The sequence below is a fragment of the Budorcas taxicolor genome, chromosome 1 (assembly GCF_023091745.1).
Source record: "Budorcas taxicolor isolate Tak-1 chromosome 1, Takin1.1, whole genome shotgun sequence".
Lineage (NCBI taxonomy): Eukaryota > Metazoa > Chordata > Mammalia > Artiodactyla > Bovidae > Budorcas > Budorcas taxicolor.
Genome location: NC_068910.1, coordinates 210,128,486 through 210,140,823, shown reverse-complemented (window position 1 = coordinate 210,140,823; position 12,338 = coordinate 210,128,486). Strand labels below are relative to the sequence as shown.

The 12,338-nt window shown below is 43.7% G+C and overlaps 1 protein-coding gene across 7 annotated transcripts in view; it reads right to left on the bottom strand.

Annotated features, from left to right (window-relative positions):
- Window positions 1–12,338, bottom strand: part of PCNT (pericentrin) — a 104,100-nt gene that overhangs the window by 27,089 nt on the left and 64,673 nt on the right. For all 7 annotated transcript variants that reach the window (XM_052641823.1, XM_052641831.1, XM_052641862.1 and 4 more), the window contains 3 exons: window positions 4,232–4,945; window positions 3,275–3,371; window positions 1,302–1,456 (listed from right to left, as the gene is read on the bottom strand). In XM_052641823.1, coding sequence (XP_052497783.1) covers window positions 1,302–1,456; window positions 3,275–3,371; window positions 4,232–4,945 — 966 coding nt within the window. The remainder of the gene's footprint in view (window positions 1–1,301; window positions 1,457–3,274; window positions 3,372–4,231; window positions 4,946–12,338) is intronic.

The following is a 12,338-nucleotide window of genomic DNA, read 5'->3' as shown; positions in this document are numbered from 1 at the left end:
AAGCCTGCGCGCCTGGAGCCTGCGCTCTGTCGAGAAGCCACCAGAGCAGCCCATGCCCCACAGCGAACAGCGGCCCCAGCTCGCTGCAGCTGAAGAAAGCTCGCCAGCAGCGAGGAAGATCCAGCACGGCGCTGCAGCTGGAGAAAGCTCGCCAGCAGCGAGGAAGACCCAGCACGGCCAAAGAGTAAAATAAAAAAGGAATAGTGACATATTTAATTATTCAGCCAAGTTTACATCAATGGTTTTGCCATAAAAAGATTTCTAAAGTGAAGACAGAAGAAAACCTGAGAAAAGTTCCCCCCAAATTCTGCCTTTCAGGGCAGGGGAGGCATTAACTGACCTTACTGTGGTCATTTCCCAACACAGACATGTAAATCCTTACGCTGTTATGTGTCAGCTAAGCTGGAAAAATGTTTATATTCTGCCTCCAGGTTAAATCCCTGGACGCCGATGGGATGGACATCTCTCCTCATCACAGAGAACTAGCTTGACCTGAGAGCTCCTCTGGAGCACAGCTGTGAGAGGCCAACACAGACTCAGCCCTGGGACCCAGGAGCTGCCCAAGGGGTGGCTCAGGGTGACCGACAGGGCTTCCAGAACAGAGACTCACTGGACCCCCTGTCGTTCCCACCATCCTGAGAACAGTAGCAGTGGGAATATGGCAACATCCTGGTGTGCCCGTGGCATGCGATGCCAAACACATGTTCTTTTGGGGCTGTATGAGCCAAGAGCAACGATCTTCCTTCTCAAGAGCAAAGAACAGCACCTCGTGCAGATTCAGGGAAGGATGAAAACACACCTGTGAGCCACGGGCCTGCAGCAGAGCGGAGTGGTTTCTCCTGAGCCTGCAGAGCATAGCCCCTCCTGCCTCTGCGGGTGCCCAGCTGGGGGTGCCCTGGCACAGACCCCCCAGGTCGTCTCAGGAAAGCCTCCAAGGCCAAACAAACAAGAACCACACCTGCTTCGCAAACAGGACTGTGAGTTCCAGCACCTGCACTAGACTCGGGACACATATCAAGTTTTGTCTTGAGACTCATGACGAACTGTGCAGGCAGGCCCAGTGTGTGCTGTGCTGTGACAGGCACTATGGGAGGCGCCGGTCCCCCAAGCATGGCCATGGCCCCTCCAGTGTAGCAGGGTACCCACCTGGGACAACTGTCCCTATGACCCTCCCAACGGCAGCATCTCTCCTCCCAGAAATACGACACAAGGCACAAAGTCAGAGCAGGGCTGAGGCTCGTACAGGTACTGACCGGCCAGAGGGAAGGCCCCTTGAGCTGGCCTGTCCCCAAAGCCACTACCTTCACTTGCTTCGGATGGACTTCCTTCTCCTTCATGGCGTCCAGAGGCCGTCGGCAGTCCCTGGGGGTGATGAGGGGCGCTGCAGGGCTGGCAGCGGGAGCTCCCAGTCTTCCCGAATCTTGGCTCAGTGGTTCTGCAAACTCCACACCGCCACCTGGAAACACACTGCACAGTCAGGGCTGGACTGGCCCAGAAGTCTAACTTCTCACACGTGCCAAGGAGCACTCAAACACAGCAAAAGACAGAGAGAAACAGAGACAGAGAGTCAGAAGAAAACAGAGTCAAGGCAGCTAACAGAAAACATCAGAAAAACTGACATTCCCGGAGAAGTGACAAGGGCAGTGTCATTCAGAAAGGGGAATAGAAGCCTCACGGGAAAAGGAAGAATCAGAAATCAGAACAGAATTCAAACAGTAGGAAGCTTAAGAAGTTCTGAAAATTCTCTTGGATACGAGAACAAGAATACAAAGATGTGGAAAAAGAGAAAATAAAGTTTTAAGTCCAGGAGGTCCAACATGTGGTCTATAAGAACGAAGACGACAGAAGAGAGGAAGCTCAGGGGAGAAAACCCAGGGAGTAAGAGGCGTTCTCAGGTGGATGACATGCTCTGGGGCCAGGCGCTACACCCACAACATCCAGGCCCAGGACCGCGGGGTCCAAACTCTGCAGGAACCTGCCTGCCTGCCCGCCCACAGTCAAGCCCAAGCCTCAAATCAGGAAGATGTCAACGTTTGTACAAAAAGCACCTTGCACACACTTTTCTCCAGAAACTTGAAGAGAACAGAAGGACAAGGGGTCTGATCCGAGGCAAAGACCACATCCACAACATGGGGAAGGCCGTGGAGGGCAGCGCACAGCCGCACTTGGACACGTGTCCTTGAAGTGCAGGCTCTCTTGGCTGGTGATGGGGCAGAGGGTGCAGGATGGGCTTGCAGGGATCAGGGCAGGATGTGGGCGGGGTTGTTGCCAGGAGGCGGAGACCTGTTAGTTTAACTAGAAGCTGTGATTTAGGAACAAACACTAGAGTGAACTTCTGAAAGCTGAATGCGGCGTCCTCAGGACAGTGGACAAGAGGCTGCATGGGGATGTACCTTGCAGCCGCTCACACTGTTACATCGCGCAGCTGCTGCCGGGGAGAAGCAAGAGCGTCAGCTGGAAAGAGCTGGCCCCCAGCTGCAAACGCTGACACGGCCTCGATTCGGACTTCATCGCTGCCCTGTCATCAAAAGCACCCCGGGAGCCAAGGAGGACTTCATTAAAACGTCAAAACACCTTGCGGTAACTCACTTATAAAAATCTAACAATTATATAAGAAAGTGTGAGGTCAGGGAGCCATGGTGCAGTGACTACTGCTGTGACGATACAGGCAGGACCACCGAGAACCATCGATAGAGGCTAAGTGGATCTGAACGTGAGAAGAGACCATTCCAAGGTCTTGAGAACCTACCCAGGACACTGGGCTGTTCAGAAGGACAAGATGCAGACTGGCAGTATGACCACAGGATCTGAGCTGATCTGCAGGAAGAGCATGGCACCATTACTGTGCTTCCGATTCCCTCAGAGACACTGTCACATGCTCACACACGCCAACAGGCCTGCCGAGGACCTCAGGGATCCTCACGGCCAGAGCTCTGTGCCTGGCACCTGGCCTGCCTTCCAGTCTCCACCCGGCAAAGGACATCTGGATTCATGGTGCTGGCCGCTGCTAGTTTCTGTAAAGGGCACTAACAGGACAAAACCTCAGGAATGTCTGTGGACTAGATGCTGCCCCAAGGGGGACGTCCTGACGCGAGTACAGTGCTGTGGACTGGACCCCACGAAATACACGTGACCTTCTCAGGAATAAAATGGCTTCAGGTCCTCAAGTAACAGAACACAAACCTGGGGGGAGACAGAGACAGATGCAGAGACACAGAGACGCGGGCCAGTCTATGCTATGAAACTGTAAAAACAAAGTTTGTGGCTGACTCACTTTTTCCATCGCTTTTTCCTTCTAACCCGAGAGGAGGTGATCTTGACTTTTCTTGAGAATCAAGAGATGTTATGATAAAATCTTCAACATCTTTCTCCTGTTCAAACACACAGATTTTTAAATGGTCACAAAATGATAATGTTTTATATCACAGAATTGAACTCGCCAGATGGAAACTTTCTAAGACCTGAATTTATCACCTTCCCACAAAGAACTCAAACAAAAAAGGGTTCAAAGCTGGTGGACACAAGGTCATAACGTTTGTTTTAATCAAACTCCATCTACAGTTCTCCAGGAATATTTTAAAGGTGTCACTGGCAAGTATTTCAGATTTTTTAAATTTTGCATGATGTGTGGTAGCATATGGATATGAAATGGAAACATATGGATATGGAATGGTAATACACGGATACTTCAAATTGCATGTATCCTATAATTTTCATCTAATCCATGATACACAGATCTCAAAACTATGTTAGATAAAATATAATCTAACCCCAAAATAATATGTTGAAGTGTCCTTGAAACTGATTACATTATATGTAGAGCCTGTGAAACATGAAATACAACTGAAAATAAACCTAAAAAACATATTCTAGACTAAGAGCTGATATGGAGACCACGGATGAAGATGGGTTTGTGACACTTCCCAAAGCCAGTGTGACTTAGCCAACTCAGGCATGCAGTGGATCTGAGTAAGACTAATGCATTTCATGTACTGTTAAAAACAACCCAAGTGCTCTGGATGTTCCTATTATAGATTTGGGTCCGTCCTGCAGAACGCTGACCGTCCCTACACTGCTGACCAAGGGAGTGCCAACTGCTCACCCACGCCTGGCTAGATGGCCACCTGAAGAGGTGAGCCAACAATGGCTGCAGCTGTGACTCCACCGGCCAGAGACACAGCCCAGTGTGAACAAACTGGCCTTCAGCACGTGGACCCAGATCAGGACTTACCACAGGCACCTGCTGAGCATGGTGGTCCACGGAGGGAGCGCTGTCTGCAGCCAATGGAGACCCCACCCACTTCGGGGCTGTTCCTGCAGCTGACTCGCCCGGGTAACAAAGCTGCCCCGACTGGGCAGCCTGGAGCAGGTGGGTGCTTGTCCCATCCCAAAGCGAGGTGTCTAGGCTGTGCAGGCTCAGGGCATCTGAGCAGGGTGTTAGGGGCAGGCTGGGCGGGGGCTCAAGGGCTGAGTCCTCCCTGACAACCTCAGGGGAGCTCCAGGGGGACAGTTCCATCGTCCTGAGCACATTCTTCAAGGGCTTGGACCCCTGGGAGTGGGTGAGGCCCCGGGAGCGCCCACGCAGGTGGCCCTGCAAGCAGAGTGACCTGTCCCGCAAAGTGACTGGCTCTTCCGCGGGAGCATCTGGCTCATTTCTTATCAATGAATCTGAATTTCCAGTGACCTCAGCTAGATCCCATAAGATGTTAAATGTATCAATAGGAGGTGATTTGTCAGTTTCTTCACTGTTATAAGAACCATCACTCAAACCATCTTCTAAAGCACATGGAGATTCCAATGCCTGCTGATATTTAAAGTCCTCCATCTCGATGTTTTGGAAGCTCATGGAACACACCAGATGGTTCAGTTTTTCTTGAAGTTGTTTCACCTGAGCTATGAGATCAACTTTCTGTAGCCGACAATCTTCCAGTAGTTTTCCCTTATCCTGCAGGTAAGGAAGAACACGCGTACAGTAAAATGACTGGATTTCATGTCGTCACATTTGCCTGTCTGTTATTTATGAGCCAGTTTCAGAGACTGTCTGAACAATTAAGGATGTGGTTCCACAATGAGCCCTTTGTCCCTCTAGACTCTTGAAGATTTTAAGTTTTTAAAAATCCCACGAAGGGCTCACTGTCCCTCTAGACTCTTTAAGATTTTAAGTTTTTAAAAATCCCACGAAGGGCTCAAAGCTTAAAACTTGTTCCCTAAGGTAACCATTGGAGACAGTCTGGAAGGATGGTAGGGCAGGCAGCACCAGGGGCCCCTTTCCCACCTGGAAGACAGCCACACTGGCAGAACATGTCCAATATGACTATTCTGGAAGTCTGCAGTCTATTGAAGGACTAGAGGGTAACTGCTCTCAGCTCTTAGCACAGAAGCACCACCCAACCCCCACTCCAGGGCCTGGGAGCAGCTGTGCACATGCCCTGAAGCATCCGCAGGAAGCAGGGTGGGCTGCTCTCTGAAAACTGCGAGTGGCACTCTGACTGCTGCTCCTGATCAGAGGAGCAGAGACAGCCAGCCTGCTGCACCTGCCCACCTGGCGAAAATGACTTCCAAGGGATTGAAAGGACTGGTGCCCTCTTATCCCTACCAAAGTGTTTTCCTCTTTGGGGAAAAACTAGGACATTCAAAAACAACTGCATATGCAGAGGAAATTATAGTGACTACATGTGCCTTGGAAAAAGCAATAGGCTCAGAAAAGACCTGAGAACCTGTTTATATCTCAGGCTGATCCTCTGCACAGAGACATCAATCCAAAATAAAAATAACAACCCGACAAGAACAACAACAACAAAAAAACCAAGTACTGAGAAGGAAGGAGACTACGATTTCTAGGTTTACATTAGTAAGATTAAAAAGGTTCAGTGTTCAACAGTAACAACAAAAATCATCAAAAAAAAAAAAAAAAAGGAAATAGGAAAGTATAGATCCTGCACAGGAAAAAGCATGTCTACAGAAATAATCCTTGAAAAAGACTCGATGGTGAATGAATAAAGACTTTAACACAACTGTCTTAAAGATGCTCAGAGAACTAAGGAAAATATGAAGAAAGTGTAAAAAAATTATGAACAAAACAGAAACATCAATAAAGAAAAAAGAAATCACAAAGAAATTCTGGAGTTGAAAACCATAATAACTGAAATTTAAAACTCACTAAAGGGATTCAATGGAGAAGGAAATGGCAACCCACTCCAGCGTTCTTGCCTGGAGAATCCCAGGGATGGGGGAGCCTGGTGGGCTGCCATCTCTGGGGTCGCAGAGTCGGACACGACTAAAGCGACTTAGCAGCAAAGGGATTCAAGGGTAGATCTGAGAAGGCAGAAGAAAGAATTAGTGAACGTGAAGAGAGAATGACGGAAATTACCAAGGCCGGGACGGAGGTTGAGAAAAGTAAACGGAGCCTCAGGTAGCTGTGGGACACCACTTAACAAGCCAACAGACACACCAATGGAGTCCCAGAAGAAGGGAGAGAGGGGGAGGCAAGAGAACAAACAGGGACATAATGAATGATCTTTCCAAACCTGATGAACGATATGAACGTAAGTACCCAGGAAACTCAACCAACTCCAAGTAAGATGAACTCAGACAGACTGACACCAGGACATGTCATAATCAAACTCACACAAAGCCAAAGTGAGACTCTTGAAAACAGCAAGAGAGAATTGACTTGTTGTATACAAAGATCTTCAGTAAGAGTATCAACAGATCTCTCCACCAGAAACTTTGAAGGCCAGAGGACAGTGGGTCTGTATATTCAAAGGGCTAGAAGATGAAGAACTGTCAACTAAGAATCCTAAATCCAGCAAGACTCCTTCAAGAGGAAGTGAGAAATAAGACATTCCCAGATAAACAAAAGTTGAGGGAGGTTGTTACCACTAAGTCCTGCCCAGTAAGGAATGTTCAAGAGAGTTGTTTAGTTGCTAAGCCCACCAGACTGCTCTGTCCATGGGATTTCCCAGGCAAGAATATCGGAGTAGGTTGCCATCTCCTTCTCCAGGGGATCTTCCTCACTCAGGGACTGAACCTGTGTCTCCTGCACTGGCAGGCAGATTCTTTACCTGAGCCACCAGGGAAGCCCCCATCCAAGAGTCCTGCAGGGGAATAAAAGAACCCTAGACAGTAACGCAAAGCTGTACAGAGATAGAAAGATCTCACTGCGTAAACACACGGGCAGCTATAAAATCTAACGTTATTGTAACAATGGTTTCTAACTGCATTTTTTGTTTTCATCCTGACTTAAAAGACATATATATTCTTAAGTTATTAATCTAAAAGTTAGTATTACTGTAACTTTAGTTTCTCACTCCACATGTGTTTTCCACATAACTTAGGAGATTAATGCAATGAAAGGAATTATTAGTTTATGTTTTGAGGCACACAGTTATAAAGATGTCTTTTTATTACATCAAAAATCAAAAGGAGTGGGGATGGAGCTAAAAGGAACAGAGTTTATGTGTTATTAAACTTAAGCTGGTATAGATGCAAATCAGTATTTTGTGTTAGGATGCTAATTGTGAAAACAGCAATAGAACATACACAGAGAGAAATCAATTAAATGCAAGAAAAGACAGTAATGTAGGAAATGAGGGATCAAAAAGAGCTATAAGGCATAAAGAAAACAGCAAAATGGCAAAAGCACAGGATTCCTTATCAGTAACAACTTTACATATAAGTGGCTAAAGCTCTCCAGAGACAGGGACTTGCAGAATGGATAAGAACACATGATCCAACTCTCGGGCTGGCCAAAGGGCCATTCGCTGTTTCCCTTGAGACGGCTCCGGCACTGCTTAGTTGTGTTTAACAGCATTCGAAACAATTTTGTTAGACCGGATTGTGACTGTGTCATATCAGCATGCATTTTTAATAAAACATCAAAATTGGTGAGTTTTTGTGTAGCCATTTTAAGATGGAAGAAAAGCAACATTTTTGGCATACTATGCTTTATTATTTCAAGAAAGATAAAAATGCAATTGAAAAGCAAAAGATTTGTTCAGCGTATGGAGACCACGCTGTGATTGATCAAACGTGTCAAAAGCGGTGACATTTCATACTGGACATTTCTCACTGAGCGATGCTCCAAGGTCAGGCAGACCACTTGAAGTTGTTACCAGAGATATTAATTGAGACCAAGCAACATTGATTCATGGGGTTACAAAGAGTAGGACACGACTGAGTGACTGAACTGAACTGAACATTATACCATGCAGTAGATAGCCGACGTACTCAAAATATCCAAATCAAGTGTTGAAAATCATTTGCACCAGCTGGGTTATGTTAATTGCTTTGATGTTTGGGCTCCACATTAGTTAAGTGAAAAGAACCTTCTTGACCATACTTCCGCCGCATGGGATTCTTAAACGTAACAAAAATGTTCCATTTTAAAACAAATTGTGACAGGCAATGAAAAGTAGATATTGTACAGTAATGTGTAACGGAAGAGATCATAGGGCTAGTGAAATGAACCACCACCAACTACACCAAAGGCTGTCTTCATCCAAAGAAAGTAATGTTGGGTATATGGCGGGATGGGAAGGTAGTCATTTATCATGAGCTCCTTCCAGAAAAACCAAAGAATAAATTCCAACAAGTACTGCTCCCAATTAGACCAACTGAAAGTGGCACTCAACAAAAATCAGTCCAAAATCAGTCAAGAGAAAAGTCACAGCCTTCCATCAGGATAAGCAAGACCGCATGTTTCTTTGATGACCAGGCAAAAACTGTTACAGACTGGGACGTTCCAATCATTCACTGTACCCACCAGACATTCCACCCTTGGATTTCCATTCATTTCAGTCTTTACAAAATTCTCTTAAAGGAAAAAATTTCAGTTTCATGGAAGAATTTAAAAGGCAACTTTTAAAAGATAAAAACTTGGGAAGATGGAATTAGGAAGTTGCCTGAAAAATGGCAGAAGGTACTACATTGTTCAATAAAGTTCTTAGTGAAGATGAAAAATGTTCCTTTTATATTAACTTTAAAACCTAAGGAACACCGCGGTCAATTCAATATAGGCTGTCCGCAGCAGTTCACTTTAAACCCAAAGACACAAACAGGTTGAAAATAAAAGGATAAGAAAAGATATTCCATGCAAACAGTAACCAAAGAAAAGCAGGTGACCCTTTCAATATCAGACAAAATAAATTTATGCCAATAAAAGTTATAAGAGACAAAGAAGGAAATGGAATCAATAATAAGAAACCTCCCTATGAAACAAAGCACTGGACCTGATGCCTTTGCTGCTGAATTCCATCAAACATGTAAAGAAATACTATCGTGGTGAATTCCACCAAACATGTAAAGAAATACTATCGATTCTTCTCAAACTTCTCTAGCAAGCTGAAAAGGAGGAAGCACCAGGCCCAGATGAGTTCACTGGTGAATTCTACCGAACATTTAAGAAAGAAATTATACCAATTCTTTGCAGTCTCTTTCGTAGCACAGAAGCAAAGGGAATGCCTCCTGATTCATTCTATGAGGCCTGCATTACCTTAAAGCCAAAGATGCTACAAAAAATGAAAACTATAAATCAACATCCCTGATATTTATGCAAAAATTCTTAACAAAATAACAGCAAATCAAATTCAATAGGATATTAAAAGGGTTATACATAATTAAGTGGTAGTTATTCCTTAAATTCTACACAGGAAAATCAGTCAATGTGATATGGTACATTAACAAAAAAAAAGAAGAAAAAGTCACATATCATGTCAGTTGATGCAGAAAAAGCACTGGACAAAATTGAATACCCTTTCACAACATTCAATTCAGCATACTAGAAGCAAAAGGAAACTATGTTAACACATAAAAGCCACACAAGAAACCCACAGTGAACACCATACTCAAGGATGAAAAACTGAAAGCTTTTCCTCTAGGATAAGGAACAAAGAAAGGATGCCCAATTCCCTTCAACACAGTACTAAAAATCCTAGCCAGAGCAATTAGACAAGAGAAAGAAATAAAGGGCATCCAAACTGGAAAGGGAGAAGTAAAATGATCTATATTCAAAGATGATATGATCCTACATGTAGAAAACCTAAAGATTCCCCAAAGAAACTGTTAGAACTAATGCAGGAATTCAGTAAAATTGCAAGATACAAAGTCAGCATATAAAGTCAGCTGCATTTCTATACAGGAACTATCTGAAAAGAAAATTAAAACAATTCCATTTATGACAGCAACAACAAAAATAAATAATTTAAAAAGAAAAAAGGAAGGAAGAAAGGAAAAATTAGCCAAGAATTTATCAAGGAGGTGAAAGACTTGTACAATGGAACTACAGATACTGTTAAAAGAAATTAAAGAGGACATAAATAAGTGGAAATATGTCTCATGGCTATGGATTTAAAGGCTTGGTATTAAAATTAAAATGTGTGTCAATACCACCCAAAGCATTCTACATATGCAAAACTGTTCTATCAAAATTCCAAAGACCTTTTTTTACAGAAATTAAAAAACCCATTCTGAAATTCGTAAGGTGTTTTAAAGGACCCTGAACAGCCAAAATAATCTAACAAGAACAAAACTGAAGGACTCAGTACTTCTTGACTATAAAATTTATGACAAAGCTATAATAATCAAAACAGTGTCAGATTCACATAAAAACAGACATAGGAACTAGTACAGAAAGCCTAGAAATAGACATTTGCATATACTATTAAATGATTTTTGACAATGGTGCTAAGATCCTTCAGTGGAAAAGGACAGTCTTTTCACAAATGATGCTGGGAATATAGGACATTAACATGCAAAACAATGAAGTTGGACCCTTACCTAAAACCACATATAAAAATTAACCCCAAATAGATCCAAGACATAAAACTATAACACTCTGAGAAGAAAACATGGCAAAAACGTCACAATGATGAATTTGGCAACGACTGCCTGTATATTACACCAAAGATATCGGACAGATAAAAGACAAACTGGACTTCACGACATTTTTAAAATTTGTGCATCAAAAGACACTGTCCACAGAGTAAAAATGCAACACACGAAATGGGAAAAAATATTTACAAATCATACACCTGATAATACATGGGATCTTCATTATTTAACCAATACTTTAGTCACCTGTTGTGAAGAACTGAACAAGTGGAAAGACCCTGATGCTAGTAAGGATTGAAGGCAAAAGGAGAAGAAGGTGGCAGGGGATGAGATGGTTAGATAGCATCACCGACTCAATGGACATGAACTTGAGCAAACTCCAGGAGACAGTGGAGAAAAGGGAAGCGGGGAGTCCAACAGAACTTAGCAACTGAACAACAATAATACCTGAAAATGGATTAATATACCCAGAAATATATAAAGAACTCCTAAAACTCAATTTAAAAAAACCATACAACCTGATTCAAAATTTGCCATGATCAGACATCTCTCTAAAGAACATATATAAATCGCCAATGAGCACATGAAAAGATATTTAATAACATTAATCATTTGAGAAATGCAAACCAAAACTATAATTAGATACCACCTCCCAACCATTAGGATGACTACTATCAAAAAAAAAATAATAACAACAAGAAGTAATGGTGAGGATGTAGAGAACTTAGAATCTTCGTATACTTTTGAAAGAAATGTAAAATGGTACAGCCACTGAGGAAGACACTACAGTAGTTCTTCAGAAAATTTGCAATGGAATTATCACATGATTCAGCAACTCTAGTTTTCGGTATACACCTAGAAGAACTGAAACCAAGGTCTCAAAGAGATATCTGTACACCATGCTCACAGCAGCACTATTCACAAGTTAAAACGTGGAGGTAGAACGTCCCTGGTGGTCCAGTGGTTAAGACCTTGCACTCCCAATGAAGGGGGCTTGGGTTCGATCCCCGGTCAAGGAACGAGAACCCATACACCCCAACTAAAGAGCCTGTATGAAGCAACCAAGGAGTCCACACACAGCAATGGAAATGTCATGTGCCACAACTGAGACCCAGAGCAGCCAAATAAAACAATAAAAATTTTGAAAATGTGGAAGCAACTCAAGCATCCATCGACAGATGAATACATAAGTATCAGTTCAGTTCACTGCTCAGTCATGTCCAACCTTTTAGAACCCCATGGACTGCAGCATACCAGACCTCCCTGTATCATCTGGAGCTTGCTCAAACTCATGTCCATCAAGTGGGTGATGCCATCCAACCATCTCATCCTCTGTCATCCCCTTCTGCCGTCAATCTTTCCCAGCATCAGGGTCTTTTCCAATGAGTCAGCTCTTTGCATCAGGTGGCCAAAGTATTGGAGATTTAGCATCAGTCTTTTCAATGAATATTCAGGACTGATTTCCTTTAGGATTGACTGGTTTGATATTCTTGCAGTCCAAGGGACTC